This window comes from Nematostella vectensis, chromosome 4, assembly GCF_932526225.1.
Source record: "Nematostella vectensis chromosome 4, jaNemVect1.1, whole genome shotgun sequence".
In the NCBI taxonomy this organism is placed as follows: domain Eukaryota; kingdom Metazoa; phylum Cnidaria; class Anthozoa; order Actiniaria; family Edwardsiidae; genus Nematostella; species Nematostella vectensis.
Genome location: NC_064037.1, coordinates 1,001,055 through 1,017,945, shown reverse-complemented (window position 1 = coordinate 1,017,945; position 16,891 = coordinate 1,001,055). Strand labels below are relative to the sequence as shown.

The following is a 16,891-nucleotide window of genomic DNA, read 5'->3' as shown; positions in this document are numbered from 1 at the left end:
CTTGCGGCCAGCCGAGCGGAGCGGTGACAGCAGAACTTAATCAAAGGGCTCTGTGAGCCAACTCGTGAATGCAAAATTGTTTTTCTATTTATTTTCTTGTGTGCATAAAAATATACAGGATGAATTTTAAACAAAGGATAAACACATCCAAGATGCTGAGAGTACATAAAAATGTCCTTTCTTTTCGATGTGATGAAACACCAAGTACAGTATGACTATTTATTATTACAATAAAAAGTAATAATAATAATAATAATAATAATAATAATAATAATAATAATAATAATAATAAAAATAATAATAATAATAATAATAATAATAATAATAATAATAATAATAATAATAATAATAATAATAATAATAATAATAATTAGATGTCAAAAGTAGTGATCTGACCTGCAAACAGAGGCTTTCTCCTATTAACCTGCAAAGAAAGGCCCTGCAAACAGAGGCTTTCTTTTATTACCCTGCAAAGAAAGGCCCTGCTAACAGAGGCTTTTACCTTGTGTTTCTCTGACTTTAAAAGTCGCAGCTTTGGCTATCCGCTCTTTCAGCACAAATTAAAAAAATAACGCGAAAACCCAGAGAAGCGAATCTTCAGGTACTAAAACAAGGAGAATTAAAAGCTTTGCTAGCATTTAACTTGTTTTGTTTGCAAACTAACAACTTGAATTGGACTGAAACGTAGAAGATGGATTGACGTCAGTGACGAAGGCGCATGCGCACGCTCAACCCACATCGAAGACTTTTCTGAAAAAAAAAAAAAAAAAACTAGTTTATATATACTTTACGGCTATAACACGTGTTATGCCCGTAGCGGTCACAGGTCGATGACAAGGCTCTTTTATAATACTAAGCTTTAACCGGAAGTTGGTCACCGGAAGTTTACAGGAAGATCTAAGAATTGCTGTGTTGTAAAAGCACAGAAAGACCACAAAAAGTTTACGGATGATCCATCCGACCATCCGACGATCGAGTGACACAGAAGTCCCTCCAATAACTCGTAAATGCTTTGCAAGCATTCACGAGTTAAAAGTGACACCTGACTGGAAGTTTATCACGTGATGACTTGGTCTGAGAAAAATCCGCTTATGAGGCAGTAAAGAAAGAACTTGTTCAATTATTCATGTTTACCTGTGTGAATTTACCATGAAAACGCGACACAACGCTTCTCGAGTGACAACTGAAAAAGCTCAGTGATGTTCCCATAATAAACACGAAATCTTTAAAGGTTTACAAGCATTTACAGGATACAGCATTGTGAGGATGACAGTGGGAGCCGCTACTGTGCTGTTCGTGGGTTTTATCATCGGTCTTGTTGGAGTCCTGGCGTTTTTTCAAGCATACTACATTGGGAAATGCTTTAGAGCAGGGCAACCATCAGAAAATGGCCCTCAAAACCAGTGTCTTATATGACATAGGGATGGACATTTGAATTCCACAGGATTTGAGAAGAAACTTCACAGTGGAAATTGCACCGCATCTCATTTTGTTATGCTCGAACTTTATCAATTTTGCACACTGACAGACACGCCAAGTGGCTCTCAATGCACGCTTTTCCTCACTGCTGTAAAGCTACACTGCAGGCTGTTGTATAGAACGTGCACAAAGCAATGCGCTGGTGTACAAGAAAACATGGTGGAGCATTGTGCTAAATTGTGTTATAAAAAAGAGGCTACGATATATGCAAATCATCAACATACATACTTTGTACTTTCGCCTGGAGAAGAACTAGCAAGGCTGTTTGAGTTTGACATCAGATGATGATAAAGGGAAAACCACGTAGGGAAACTTTTATAGCAAGTCAACTTAATAAATAGTTTTTTTAACGATACGATACGAAAATTCATGTCATTAACAAACAGCGAGTTTTTTTTAATATCAGAAAACGCCAAGAAGAACTGGTACTGGAAACCATCAACAACGCGGATTTGTTGATGTTATGTGGAGTAGAAGACATTTAAGCGTCTATCGTTCGACAGCGTCGCAAGGATTTTCCATTCTCAAACGAAAAATTAATTACATATCTATCCGAGGAAAGGAAAAAAAAACTACATTTTTATTTACACTGTGTGTGTTTACGTCTTGCAAAGGAGACGTTGCCGGGAGCTGATCAGGAACGATTACATTCATCACAGACTACCATCAATTTAGAAGAAAACAAAATTGATCGTTGTTTGGCGTTTGTTATAAGAAAAAAAAAATGCGTAAAATGCCATCTTTAATTTTATTTTTCAATAACATGTTTTATTTTAAAACTATGACCGACAAAACAATGCAAAGACTTCCTTAGAAAAATTAAGGTTAAAGATGTTGGTTGACGATTGCAGTCATGCAAATTTATAGTTAAAAGAACTAATAAAAGGCCAATACCAGTGAATAAAACAAACATACTGCATGCCCTGACTGTTAATTTATTCCGGCAGTTTGTGCGTACAATAATACCTGCTTAAGAGTTGGGCATAGTTTGAGCAAACACATCGAGGCCAATCGACATGCACGCGGGAAAATCAGCTCATAAACTTCGGGCGCCGCGCGCGTAGGCTATAGCTAATAAAAGAACAAAGGACTCAAACATAGAAATTACTGCTGTACGTGGTATTTGCAAGACGAATGATCATTCGCCTTATGATATACGATATAGAAGAGCAAAATGAGATAAAAAACAATAACGTCCAGATACTTGAACCATTTCACCCTTTATAAAACTAGTAATTGTCTATAGATCCGATCTACTCGCTAGTTCAAAACTCCGTCAAAAATTATACAACACTTCAGATGGGAAAGATATTCCATTTCGATTAATGAGTAATAAAGCATGTGTCGTTGGCAGCCCTCCATTAATTGGTTACACGAATTACCTTAAGATAAACAATATAAAGGCAGGATTTTACTATGCTTTTAGGGCAAATATCTTGGTTCTGCTTCTCCTTTTGGGTCCATGCGACTTATCCATTGTTTCTGCGATAAAAATCCATGACGTATTTATCTGGACAACACGGGACAAGATGGTGACGCGTTGGCTCTTTACCGCGACGTAAAGCTGCATTGTCAGCAATTTATATCCAAAGTGCCTTTTTCAAATTAGATGTATCATTTCCATCCAGCTGTCATAACTTCAACACTGTCCGTTTCCTCACTTCTAGCTTCCAAATTTTGTATTTTACCTGCATGAGCTGTAGTTAAATTACAGCAATATTTTAGCGGCGTTCAAGTCTTTAAGTACGTGACGTGTTCTTTTAACGATTAGACTCCGCAAGGCCAACAGCAAGCGTAAAACATGAAACCCAGGAATATCGCTAGAAGTTGAGCGAGGAAATAAAGCTCTCGCATGACTGAAGTTGTCGGTAAGAAGTCCGCCACAAAAGTGTTCAACACACAGTTTTGTTATTGACAGGTTGTATGGTACAATTCATCAGCAACGTTAATTATTCATACTTGTTCATAGGCCTGCAATTATAAAAACTATTACCATCAATATAACTTTGTTGTTTAAGCAATTCATAAGAATACTTGAAATCAGAACTCTATTAAAAAATCCAAAGTAACTTGTACCGAAAAGGATGTGGTTGTATTTGGTTCATTAATTTACTTTCTTAGCGTTAGACTCGTCTCCTGGCAGTAAACTAGCGTTCGACCCGATAACTTAGATACCTCTCATTGCATCAAAAGTGATTTCTATTTTTCTTATTTTCTTTTCTTTAGATTACAGACCTTGAAACGATTGAATGAATCAGACAGAGTGTAACATTAAGTGATTTACTTTCCATCTGCTCTGGGCATTCAGTTGTATGCCACCTGAATCAGGACCAGGGAAATCTTTAAATGGGGGCATCGTGATTTTACAGAGTTACTTGTATTCTTACCTTACTTTTCTGATATTTCATTTCCCCTTACATTATGATATATTACAAATGCTTGATTTGAAAAACACTCTAGTGGTGGTGAAATTCACAAGGGTGTTGAAAATAACACGTGCGTCTAGTACCAGTCCTACCCTGGGAACACCCAGCCAATCATAGAGCGCTAAAAGATCGTTGACGAATCACAAAACGCGACTAATGGCGCACGCTTTTTGAACAATTTTAGAGAATTTGAGCCTCAGCGCGAGTCCAAAAATTCTATCATCTCCTCAAATTCCTTTGAAGGAATTTAGAAATATATATGCAGTTCTTTGAACAGGCATATTAGGAAATATTGACAAAATTGCATTCCAATGGCAAGTGGCAGTGCAAATTCCCCGCAATTTTTCGTGGGTGCCAATGGAAAGATGATTCGCGAAGCTGTGCAAGGTGGTTGTTGTAGGCCACAGTCGCAATCCGCAGACGGTTATTGTTTGTTTACCTTTTTCGAAGAAAACCCAAGGGTAGCAGTTGAACGGCATTTCGAGGAAGCTTTGAAGCATTTCTTTTCAACTGAAAGGGCAATGGAAGCTAACCAGACGAAGAATGTAACTGGTAAGTTTGAATGACATCAAATGCAAATTTTTGATCAGATCACACTGCATATTATTATGCACTCTGTCCGTACCATCTTTCATTGTCGAGTGTATAAAGTTGTAAGCATTTATATTATTATCTCCGAAGTCATATTTCGTGCAGTGAAAACAAGATATCAAGAACAAAGATTGTCTGGATTTTCAGTCACTCGGTTTTTATTTTATTTTATCTTACCATTTATATTCAGATACTCGATTGTTACCCATGAAGCAACGCAATCTGCCAGCCTCGTTTTGGTGTCCACCGGAAACAGATGCTATCCAGCTAAACAAGGTCCATCACGGACATACAACATTTACAGGCATGGTACCCTACACCGTAAATCAAGTTATGACCACAGGAAGACCACGCACGACTACTAGACCCGTTCAAAGGCAGGACTTGCCCGACTCAGACCCTGCCCCCTTGCTAGTTTCTTGCCGCCGATTGCCTGTGACTTCCACTGACGTCATAGGAACCATTGCGCATGCTCAGAGCAAACAGCAGGCGAGATACATGACAATAGTACACGGACCGAGACCTGGGGACGGGTTTAACCCGAGGTACAACTCGCTACTCGTCCAGCCAAACGTATTTGTCGAGTTACCACGTGTGCATGGAGAACCGCGCAGCAAGAGCGGGTAGTTCTGTGGGTGCGTGAGCCCTTTTCCTGGGTGCGTAATCAAGTATTAAGTCAGCAGCTACATGCTTGATATTTAATGGATTTTAGACCACAGGGGAAAAATTTAGGGAGGTAACTGCAATGCAAGGTGGGGCAATACAAGGAGTACGTTTGACATGATTAATATTTGGGTAAATAACTTGTTTGCAACATATGCAAACGTGGATGATACAAGGCTTTACGTTTATAGTTATATATTTTGTCTAATACATTGGGTTTATTAACCCGTGAAATAAACATTACCAAAAAAAACATCTCTTTCCTTTTGAATGGACACGTAGGCTAGTAAATAAGGAGTTCACATTGTTGACATTTTTATTTGTTTTGCACTATTTAAGACTTTCCAAACTCTCGTACATTTAATGTTGGGCACCCGAACTTCTAACTACGTGAGCTCAGCAAGGCATAATTTGTTGGACCTTTTCATCGTGGTGCTTAGGGTGGATAAACAGGGGCGTAGCTTGTTTGTCATAAGAACCACAGGATGCGATATTTACTTTGCTGGAAATAGATAACTAAAAGACCTTTTCACTGACGTTCATATCTAACGCGGCTTTCATGATAAAATTCTCAAATCCAACGCTTAGGTATTTCACAGCAACACATGCTGTTCTACACATAGATATAAGTCCCAGTGTTACGCGGATACGGTTAAAAGAAAAACCACATATCACATGGTTATGGCGCATTCAGAGTTGAATTACCAAGAAGTCTCTCCCTCTTTTGGTAAGATATTGGTTCATCCTTCGTATCGTCTGACACACGATGTTTGATGGGTTCTAACTCTTTGAAGTCCAAAGACATGTCCACTTGCATTTGAAGATTTTACTAGTGTGCTAAAAATCCTGGTTCATAGGCATTCCAACTTCCCTGAATAAGCAATACAACACAAAACTTATGACTGATGTGCAAAGCAAAAGCATGTGTTAAAAATGTTAACAAACTGACTTTGAATAACTGATTACCTTATTACACTTAATTTTCGCGTCACTTTAATTTCGCGAATTTCGCGTTTGAAAAAGATTCGCGAAAATTAGGATATGCGAAAATTTTGTGAGTTCTCAAAAAGCCTTTGTGGGAATATTGGCCGTTTAATAAGCTTTATGGAAACACCTTGTCTTTTTAGTCATCTAATGTACATATAGTACGGTAAGGAGTTGAGTTGGACTTTATATTTATAAATTTTTATGAAACTAAATTTAGCCCACTCAAAATCGCGAAATTTTGAAGTGGCGAAAATTAAGTGTTATACGGCAACTGACATTGACTGAGTGACTGTAGAATAACCAGCCAACTGAACAGGACCAAAGGACCGATCACTGGCAAACCCGAGGGGCGGTTAGTTTACTGTCCACAGTGCAACCGCCAACAAAACGACCTGGATCAGTTGGCAGTGACTGTTCAGTGTGCTCACCCACAGACTGACTAACCAGCCAGTCGGCTGATAGCGGTGACTGTTCAGTGTGCTCACCCACAGACTGACTAACCAGCCAGTCGGCTGATAGCGGTGACTGTTCAGTGTGCTCACCCACCGACTGACTAACCAGCCAGTCGGCTGATAGCGGTGACTGTTCAGTGTGCTCACCCACAGACTGACTAACCAGCCAGTCGGCTGATAGCGGTGACTGTTCAGTGTGCTCACCCACAGACTGACTAACCAGCCAGTCGGCTGATAGCGCTGACTGTTCAGTGTGCTCACCCACAGACTGACTAACCAGCCAGTCGGCTGATAGCGCTGACTGTTCAGTGTGCTCACCCACAGACTGACTAACCAGCCAGTCGGCTGATAGCGCTGACTGTTCAGTGTGCTCACCCACAGACTGACTACTAGATGTGAGCATTTCCTTACCCCATAGGCATCATATCCACCCTTGTCTTGCGTAAGCTTCTTTTCTATATTTCCTGCCAGCACCTGGGTCTTGTACTGCAAGTTCTTCGTTTTCTCAATAACTTGTTGGTACACTGAAGGTGCTTGGACCCCCATCACCACATGACCCTACACATAAGTAATCATTGAGTGATTTCACTTAGCAAAGGTTTGATATGAGCCCCCGGTGAATAACATAACGACTTGGTGACTGACATATATGCATTGAACCCTACATTAGAAAGAAAACTCCTATTGTCAGTTTGTTTGGAAGTATAAAACCCAAGCCCCTCCCCCCCCCCCCCCTCTATGTATCTATTTGGGTTATGGGCTAGTACAGGAATTCCAGTTATTTTCCTTTCATAGATAAAGATACGATAATTTGAGAAAAATACTGGATCTGTGGCCACACTGCTCATCTAGCAAACACCAAATAAAACAACCTTTCAAAAATTTTAAGCAGGATCTGAGAAAATAAAATAACATCTACTTCGTGATTGCTGCTTAGGTGATTTTAGTATGCTACAAAATCATCTTATCAATTAGCAGTGAATTGCTGAAAGTGGTACATCTCATGTCATCACTGCCTAACTAAGCTCACCACCTCCCCCCCCCCCCCCTTAATGAATCTAGTGGAAAATTTGGGTACTCTGTGTAGTTGCCTGCCTGCCCATGCAGCTAGCACAATTTGCAGTGTGGTACTTAGTGAAACCACAAACAATACAATATCACAGAGGTCAACTTACAATGTATATATAATGTACATACCAGTTTGGAGTCTATCTTAGCATCCAATTTTGCATTCCTGATCAAGTTAACAATCCAACGCTCAGCCTCTTCTGGGGTCATGTTTAGTTTCTCGGCAAGCATGCTACATAATATGTGTAAAGCAAGAGTTACTGTACGGTACGTGAAGCAAATATGTCAAAGATAGACTAGAAGATCTTAGTATAGGGCAAAGCTAGGAATAAGGCTGATCAAACTGGCTGTGGGAAGGGGCAAGGAAAAATGGTGAATCCCCCAAGTTTGTCAACAATACAATAATATGTATTGTATAGTATGTAAATGGCTTATCTACCTTATATTGTATCACTAAACCAGGATTTAATGGTAACTACCAAATTCACAATAAACCACTTTCAACCAGCTTTAAATAAAAATTTTATTATTTTAGTCTGCAGGGCCTGAAATCAATATTGTTATATCGAGTACTGTATCTCTATAATGGAAGTCCTACTTATCACAAAAGTCACTATGGAAGCATACCTTATACTGATACACTGATGTATCCTACAGAATGTCTCAAATATGAACAGTCTTGCATTCTCTATAAAGTCATCCCGACAGGCGACCAAGAAAAAATCATTCAGCAGCACCTGAAAGAGTGGTATCAAAGTGAGCCATGTGTCAACACACTGATATTTGTAAAATACAATGCATCGAGTTAGCCAACAAACAAGTCAGCAAGCAAGCAATCAGATAAAAATACATTGCCTAATGAAGAAAATTATAAGATTTGTTTCAAATAAATTGGACAGCAAAATGTTTGAACATGTGGCAAGTCTGTTGCAAAGCTTGTATAAAAAAGTGTGCACTACTGGTTTTACTAAAAACCTGTAACTAAAATGTCGAAACTGCACACATGTGCTCAGTAAATATAATAAGCTTTGAGCTGTGAAATGGATGCAATTAGGTATCTTTCTGGCATATATTTAGTATTGTGTTATCCATACTTTATTCAAATTTTCATATCCAGCATTATGTATAAATCACTTCGACAAAGTGCCCTGCATTATTTGTTCTCTTACTGTTTCACATTCTCTGAGCTTTTTTTGGGCTCCATCAAAGTCAAAGTTCACATATAAGCATTCAAGGAACTCTGTTATTGGGTCACGGTAAGTGTATGATTCCTGCTGTATCACTTTAACCAGGTCTTTGAGCACCGGTCGTCTTCGCTTGTTGGTTATGACTGCTGTGGTCAGGTATCGTAAAATGTGTGGGCACATGGTCTGAATTGCATTCAGATACCTAGAAAAGTAGAATTCTGTTAGCCATACTTTATACTTTATAAATACTTTAATAAATTACTCCCCTATACAATAGTTTAAAGTAGCTTACGCTAATACTAGGGAGGGCACGGCCAGTTTACAGCCGGCGGAGATGCGGAGGCACCTTTAGTTGCCTGATGGCTGGCAAAGCTGCTGTTTTAAAGGACTCCAGATTACTTAGGTTTACAATATTTTCAGGAAGTAAATTCCATGCCCTTATTGCTCTAGGAAAAAAAGAATAATTAAAGAAAAGAATATTCAAGTACAATTGTTGAAAGCTAAGTGAGTGCCTCCGAGTAGATTGATTTGTCGGAATGACACAGCTAGGGAGAAGACAAGCCACAAGATTATTATAAAATTTATACAGCAATACTATTTGCGGGTAAAGTTGCATTATTTTCAATGTGTCCCAGTTTAGCTGGTTAACCAAAAGTAGAATTATGTTAGCCATGGGCAGATCTATGGGTCAAAGGCAGACCCAGGATTTTGGTTGGGGGCTGCACATGTCAGACAGAAACCACAGGAAGCCCAATTTTCATCATAGGCTTTTTAGGACTATGCGTACCACATCCTTTGTAAGAGGGTTAAGGCTGTAGTGTATAACTCTAAAAATAATCAAAATCTACATCAAAACGTACCACAGTTTTCATGATTTTATTGTGGTGGTTTACTAATTCGCTTTGGCAATTTTTATCCGTGATTGTTCTAACTGATAATTTTGCATGTTTAATCACAAAATTTATGATTCAACTTTATTTTTCTTCAAACGATTTTATAAGGTTGACTCATTAATTAATAGCCTATTTGTTTTTTCATTTTTGTGAAAATAACTAGTAAAAAGTATGTACCTATTCATTGCAAAAATTTCCAAGAGCCCCATTTGTCGGGGATTCTGTTGCGCAAACATGCCAATGATAGCATCTGTGTTCAATTCCATACCATAATGGATGTGTGTCAATAGGAGTCCATTTATTCTACAGTATACTACATTCCTACTGTATCCTCTGTCATAGTAGTGGGCAAGACACTACGGATCGCTATCTGTTATTTAATATCATTATTATTTTATTTTATATTATTTTATGTTTTAAATTTGTTTTAAATTTTAGAATTTTTAAAATAAAATGTTTTGTTTAAACAATGGGGGGAGGTTTCCCGTTCTCCTAGTGCACCCTTTCTTAAATCTGCCACAGTGGGTGGTGACACAACCATCAGAAGCGTATCAAATACTAAATTAATATGACACAATAAAATATATCCATAAAGTGATCACTGTAGAATAAATAATCAACTTAAATTCAGCATTGAATTTCTGAATGTAAATCCAAAACAAATACATCCTTTAGACCGCCATTTGGTACTATATCAGCACTCATAGGGTTTTAAAGTTCCTGAAAATCTAAAGTGCAATTGAGGATAGTGGAAAGGTTTGTTATTTTTGTTAATGTTCCCTAATTTCGCTTAATGACAGAATGTTTTATCATTTCCCAAAATAATTTTATTAAAAGTTCTAAAATATTACTTGTAATTATAAGAGAAACATAATTTTTGCACACAAGAAACATACACAGAGGCGAGACTAATCCTCTTAATCCTCTTAATCCTCTTAGAACACAATTGAGGAATGTAGAATTTGATTTTCAACATTACCAATTAGATGTATTTTGTTCATACTGTAGAAACGAATATGCTTATTTCCTAAAGGAGTTCCTATTGAAAAACAGCTAACAGCACTTCTTATCACTGGGAAGCTTGCCCATGATTAGCCAGCGTTGAATGGAGTATTGACAGACTGCCACATAATCGCCCTTAGGTTTACATAGCTTTAGCAGCTATGGGTTTCGCTTCAATCTGCATGCTTTGAGAAGCTATTGGACAAATATAATTCATCATGGAGAGTCCATGTTTAACATTATCCTAGTCTATAACTTCAGATTTCCAAGTTATAAACTGTATATGTAATGAAGATCCGGTATCAAAACGTCATACACCTTTGAAAACCATGTTTCGAACAAAACAACCAATCAAAATTCGCAGACATATGATTTTGGTGTGTGTTATGTGCTGATGTGCTGATACTCTGCGGATGAGCTGGTTTTAAGTGGTAACCATGGGTCAAATAGCTTGATATGTAAAGTTTTCGGGACGCATATCATACAGTATTAACAAATCGCTAAATGTAGATATATATGGTCATATTCTATGTTTATTCAGCGTTAAAAAGATATATTATTCACAATATTTTGTTAAATATTCACACATCACGAAACATTCTACAAGAACCGGTCAATGACCCTCTCCACTACTCTTAAGGTTGAATATGGAATACACCTTTTTTCCAGATTAACACCCTGCACTATCTACATAATACTCTACTACTTACTGCGGCTGATAGAGGATTAGATCAATGATAAGATCACGACCTTTAGGATGATTGAAGAACACAAACAAACTCCAGTGGATCAGCCATGTGCGCTCCTGCAGAAGCTGCAAGGTTCCTGCAGAAGTCTGGGACAAATAAATAGACAATGTCTTAGGGAGTTTATTAAATAACCTGGGGGTGGGGGGGATTTGACTCAGCACACCTCAAAATTTTGGGTATTCCTTGGTGTTACGGAGAGCTTTGTTTTTGGTACTCAAGGCCTTTGTACTCTATTTCATTGTCTCGTTCTAAATTGGGTTAACCATTTATAGTAAAATGACAAAAATCAAAGGCTCTGTGAGTCAACTTGTGAATGCAAATTTATTTTCCTAAAATACATACAGGATACTGAACAAAGCATCAAAGATGCTGAGAGTAAATAAAACTGTCCTTTTTTTCCTTCATGATTACTGTACATTGTAAAGCACACTAAGTACAGTAGCTACAAAACATAAAAAAATGTTATACAATGTGTGTTACGCATGTTAACAGTTTAGCAAGGCCTAAAATTATAATTCAATTAATTAACAGGCACCTTGTGTTTTATACAAATTTTGTTACGAATTTGGATTATTAGTATTAATGGGAAGAATTATTGAAAAGATAGTAAAAATCTATCCTCTCCTTTTTTACTTTTCTACCCAGAGGCTTTGTCTTTTAACCTGTTTATCCGGCTTAGACGGAGATTTAGCTAGGTGAATTTTCAGCACAAATTCAAACGAACAATGAAAAAAAAAAAGAGACATGAAGTGGCACATTCTTAAACAAAGAGAAAGAAAAGCTCTGCTATCATTTTACTCTTTTCCCCAGATAACATTAATCAAATTGAACCGCAGAAGATCGATAGACAGTAATGCACATGGGCACACTCAACCAACATGGAACTTTCCTGACAAACTAAGCATGTATTTAGATTTTAAGGCTCCTCTGTTCTTAGCCATAGGAGTCACAGATTAATAAGGGTTCCTTTTATACTAATGCTTGGCAAGCACTCACAAATAAAAAAAGTGCTATTGGATCTTGTAAATTTAAAAATTAATTGAGAAAATACAAAAATAGCTGGATAGAGGTGACCCCCATCAATCCAGTTTTTAATGACCATCCAATTAAGACAGAACAGTTACAGTGGGTTACAGTGGCATGTTACATAATGTGTATTATGTTCATTGATGATTAACTAACAAAAGATAAAAATAGTTAATATACAATACTATATGAAGATTACTTATCGGTTTCTTCTTGCAGGTTGAGGCCACAGGATCCTAGAGTGCCAATACAGTAGCTTGTGTTGACCCACTAGAACCCGGTGGCCTCTACAGTTTTGAAGAAACTCAACTCACAAATTTGGTTACTTTCTCATCATAGGGTGTTCAAGGGACACAGTGATGGCACCTACATTGCTTTCAATGATATCTTTGAGTTTGTTCAGGTTATCAGAGTGATCAAGGGTATCAGTGTTTTCCGAGTGATGGCACTAACATTGCTTTCAATGACATCTTTGAGTCTGTTCAGGTTATCAGAGTGATCAAGGGTATCAGTGTTTTCGGAGTGATGGCACTTACATTGCTTTCAATGACATCTTTGAGTCTGTTCAGGTTATCAGAGTGATCAAGGGTATCAGTGTTTTCGGAGTGATGGCACTTACATTGCTTTCAATGACATCTTTGAGTCTGTTTAGGTCTTCAAGTGCTGTGTCCCAGTTTTGCATCAGAATCTCAGAGGCCAGCTTTCCCCAAAGTGCATTCAATGAGTTTGTGTCACCCCCAGGTGCCTTAAAGTACATTAAAAGAAAGAACAGAAAACATATAGCAACAAAATGTGGAGTACAAACAAAAAAGGGGATTGATGTTTAAGGTACTCACCAGTGCTCTGTAGAAGTAAAGGTATTCTGCTGCCCCAGAGTAATTTCCACATTCATACTGGAACTTAGCAAACTTGTAGAGAACATCCAGCATCTCAGGCTTTATCTACAAACACAGAGTGATTCATGTATGTTTTAAACAATGTTATGATTAACTTACTTTTTACTTCCTATTTACTTCGTTATGAACAATTTTTTTATCTTTTTACTATTTTAATCAAATTGTAAATTATCAGAATTTTTATCTTTAATCTATATCTTTCATCTATAATGTTAAACTTTTAGTTAATAAAAAACGTAAAGAGCCATTAAGCTTAAGGAAATGGCACTATAAAAATTAGGTATGATTATGATGATGATGATTATTATTATTATGAGAGGCTGGAATTCAGGTAATACTGTAGCTTGGTTTATATCTAGACAACCATGTATGAGTTAATTTTGGGCCCACTCAGTTAGCCCATGCACCTCTGTCAAGTCCACACACCAAAACACATGAATTTACATTTTACCCGAGTGACTTTACATTCTGAATATCACATACTTAAGTAAACCCTTTGGCCTTGGTTTTTTAATAAGCCTTTTTTTAACTTGGTTCTATACTATGTACTCACATCATGGTTTCTCTCTAGATACTCAAACAACTGTCTGCCATCCCTGTGTTTGCAGAAAAACAAAATAATTTCAAAAGAGGTTTTCTCCACACAAAGAAAACCTAACTGCAATTACCATCAATACCCACAATCCCCATAAATAATGAAAACATAATACAATGTATTTAGTGAATCAATCCATGCTAAATAATGCTGATGGTTTACATCTTTGGTCAAAATGAAAATATTGCAATTTACAACCTGCTTCATCATTTAAATGTGCATGTGCAAGCCAATATACAGTCAAATAGAAAGCCTTAAATATAAACAACAGTTTACTTACAGTATTTCCCATATACAATTTGTGTAGAGGCTAAAACATTCCCGTACAAACACAAACCACAGTACAATGTAACCCCATTCATTTGAACCCTCAAGGGAAACAATGCAGGACAGTTATGAGTAAACAGAGAGTTTACAGCATCCAAGAAGAAATGACTACATCCTCTGGAAACCAGGGCGTCGCGGATATCAGGCACACAAGGAGCATCCAAGAAGAAAAAATGGTTCTGAAGTCGGTGGCCCACTCTTCAATGATCTTATCTATGTCAGGGCATTCTCCAATGTACTCAGAAGGTATATTACCTGCTATTTCATAATGGAGCTGAGCCGGCAAAGACATGATCGGATATTGTGCCCAGCTGTCTCCCTGCCCTCTCATTTTAATTTAATTATAATGAGACCAATCTCCCCTCTCATTTTAATTTAATTATGAGACCAACCTCCCCTCTCATTTTAATTTAATTATGATGAGACCAACCTCCCCTCTCATTTTAATTTAATTATAATGAGACCAATCAGAAAGCAAGTTTGCTGCAGTTTTTAGAAAAATGTCACTCCTCTTTCTTACTTGCGCTCTCCCTGTGTGCCTGATCTAAGGGTTTTACTGTGTATATAATGCCTACCGTGTGGACTGTACTTGTGCTGTAAATTCTGGGTCACTAAAGCAGTTGATGATTGGCTCTGTCTGGGCTTGCAAATCCTTCAGTTCCTTGACAACCTCCACACGCTTTTCAACCAGAGCTGAAGGTTAAAATTTGATATTATAATAATTTCATTTATAATCAATATCATATTTAAGATTAGAACTTTACCAGCTACTTGTTGTTATGCTGTTTTAGAGGGCCAATGCAGTTAAACTTCTAACAGTCTGAAACGTATGATTGACACTTGACAGAAACAGGTTTTCACACCTTTGAGAAGGAAAGCCTGTTTCATTAAGCTTTATAAAACAACACTAAAGAAACTCTTATCAGTTGAAAATAATTAGTGGTGTTTGTTTTACTTTTTACAGCCCTGAAATACATACAGTCTGTGTTAGGTTTACTTACAAGTTGGGACTTCTTCACCTGGATACAGTCTGTGTTAGGTTTACTTACAAGTTGGGACTTCTTCATCTGGATACAGTCTGTGTTAGGTTTACTTACAAGTTGGGACTTCTTCATCTGGATACAGCCCTTTATAGACATCCATTGCAAAGTCAACCTGCCAATAAACCATAGCAACAAGTGTCGTGTTAAGGGGGGGCACCTCTTCCTGTCACGCCTTTCGCTATAAAATTCACACTTCTAAGCTGAGTTATTTAAGAATTGGTGAGAGCTTCATGCTCCTCTCAGAGTGCATCCAACGGTAACTAATGCTATCTGCTGTAACATTTACCTCATGTTCTGTCTATCATTGATTTTTTTTACAAGGTCTGCCGTGTTTTCCACGGTTGACTACACATACAAGGCCAAAAAAACAACGTCCGGCATTTCTCATTGGCTAAACTTTTTTTTCAAAATGTTTACAGTGTTCAAGCCAAATCTGATTGGTCTAAGTTGTTCACCATGGCCTGCTTTCGGTGTCCTTGCTGTAACTGTTATTATTCTAAATATATACAATTCTACTGACTGGCCTGGGAAGGGTAAACAGGTAAACAGAAAAGGAGAACTAGAGTAGAATTGTATTGTATTTTCCTCGCTTACGAAGTGTGTATCATAGGGGTGGGGGGGGGGAGCCGTTGATTATATAATGTATTAGCAATAACCTAATATGCCTATTTTAAGATCTCATAAAAATGTTTTCTATGGTATGTAATTGTAGAGATATTGGGTCTTAAGGAATTTCTTTGTTGGAAAATATAGAACCTAATATAATGTTTAACAATAAGGCCTTACACGTATTAAGATACCACTATCTAAATAGAGGAAAAAGGCGTCTTATCTATCAAATAAATTAATCTTAACATTTCAGTTTCTAAAGTTGCTTGTATGCTCCCTACATACCATATTTGTGTTACTCAGTAGATCCAGCTTTCCTTTTAGCAGCTCATGCTCGTCGTAGATCTAGAAAAAGCCACACATGAAGCAGTTGGACATTTTTTGGATGGCTAACTACACAAAAGGCAGATTTCACGTGCCCTTCTCATTTCGTTGACAATTCGGGACAAAGTAAAACGTAGAAAAACCGAAGGTGGCGTGAAATCCTTCGAACAAATAGCAATCACATCGAACAAAAGGATAGAATGAAACATTCTCTACATACCTCTTTCACCGAGAGAAATTCTAGTAAAGGAAAGACCAGATGCCGGTCTAAAAAGCAACCCATCTTGGAGGTGAGATCGTGTTCCGCCATCTTGAAAACGTGCACGAGTCACCACTAGCCCCAGGCCTTCAGCCACCCACTCCTCCCAGAATGCCCAGCGAATCGTCCACTACAGATCGAGTCGTATACTTGTATCGACAAATACAATGCACGTCAAACTCGTGTCGTGTAAATGGGCTTATATATTATTGAGATGAGGTTTTTCGATGTCTCTCACTAAAATGCTTTGGATTTTCCTTCTTTCATCTTCAAGCACCAAATCGCTAGAGAATGGGGATAGGATATGACGAGAGA

General features: G+C 37.7%; 2 protein-coding genes across 4 annotated transcripts; one reads left to right on the top strand and one right to left on the bottom strand.

Moving 5' to 3' along the window:
- Positions 1-382: 382 nt before the first annotated feature.
- On the top strand, positions 383-5,217 carry LOC5516135. The gene is made up of 2 exons (XM_001636172.3): positions 383-4,457; positions 4,687-5,217. The coding sequence occupies exons 1-2, from the start codon at positions 4,217-4,219 to the stop codon at positions 5,121-5,123; spliced, it is 678 nt and encodes a 225-aa protein (XP_001636222.2). The 5' UTR covers positions 383-4,216; the 3' UTR covers positions 5,124-5,217.
- A 244-nt stretch (positions 5,218-5,461) lies between these two features.
- Positions 5,462-16,681, bottom strand: LOC5516169 (eukaryotic translation initiation factor 3 subunit E). Of its 3 annotated transcripts, XM_001636216.3 has the most exons (13): positions 16,538-16,681; positions 16,279-16,338; positions 15,439-15,496; positions 14,917-15,034; positions 13,973-14,015; positions 13,360-13,464; positions 13,143-13,268; positions 11,459-11,583; positions 8,836-9,055; positions 8,294-8,403; positions 7,796-7,898; positions 7,010-7,156; positions 5,462-6,030 (listed from the first exon to the last, which is right to left on the bottom strand). In XM_001636216.3, the coding sequence occupies exons 1-13, from the start codon at positions 16,625-16,627 to the stop codon at positions 5,989-5,991; spliced, it is 1,347 nt and encodes a 448-aa protein (XP_001636266.1). In that variant the 5' UTR covers positions 16,628-16,681; the 3' UTR covers positions 5,462-5,988. The 3 variants fall into 3 exon arrangements, with proteins under 3 accessions (XP_001636266.1, XP_048581829.1, XP_032241752.1); XM_048725872.1 differs by lacking the exons at positions 15,439-15,496; positions 16,279-16,338; positions 16,538-16,681 and adding an exon at positions 15,391-15,422; XM_032385861.2 differs by lacking the exons at positions 15,439-15,496; positions 16,279-16,338; positions 16,538-16,681 and adding an exon at positions 15,343-15,361.
- Positions 16,682-16,891: the final 210 nt, after the last annotated feature.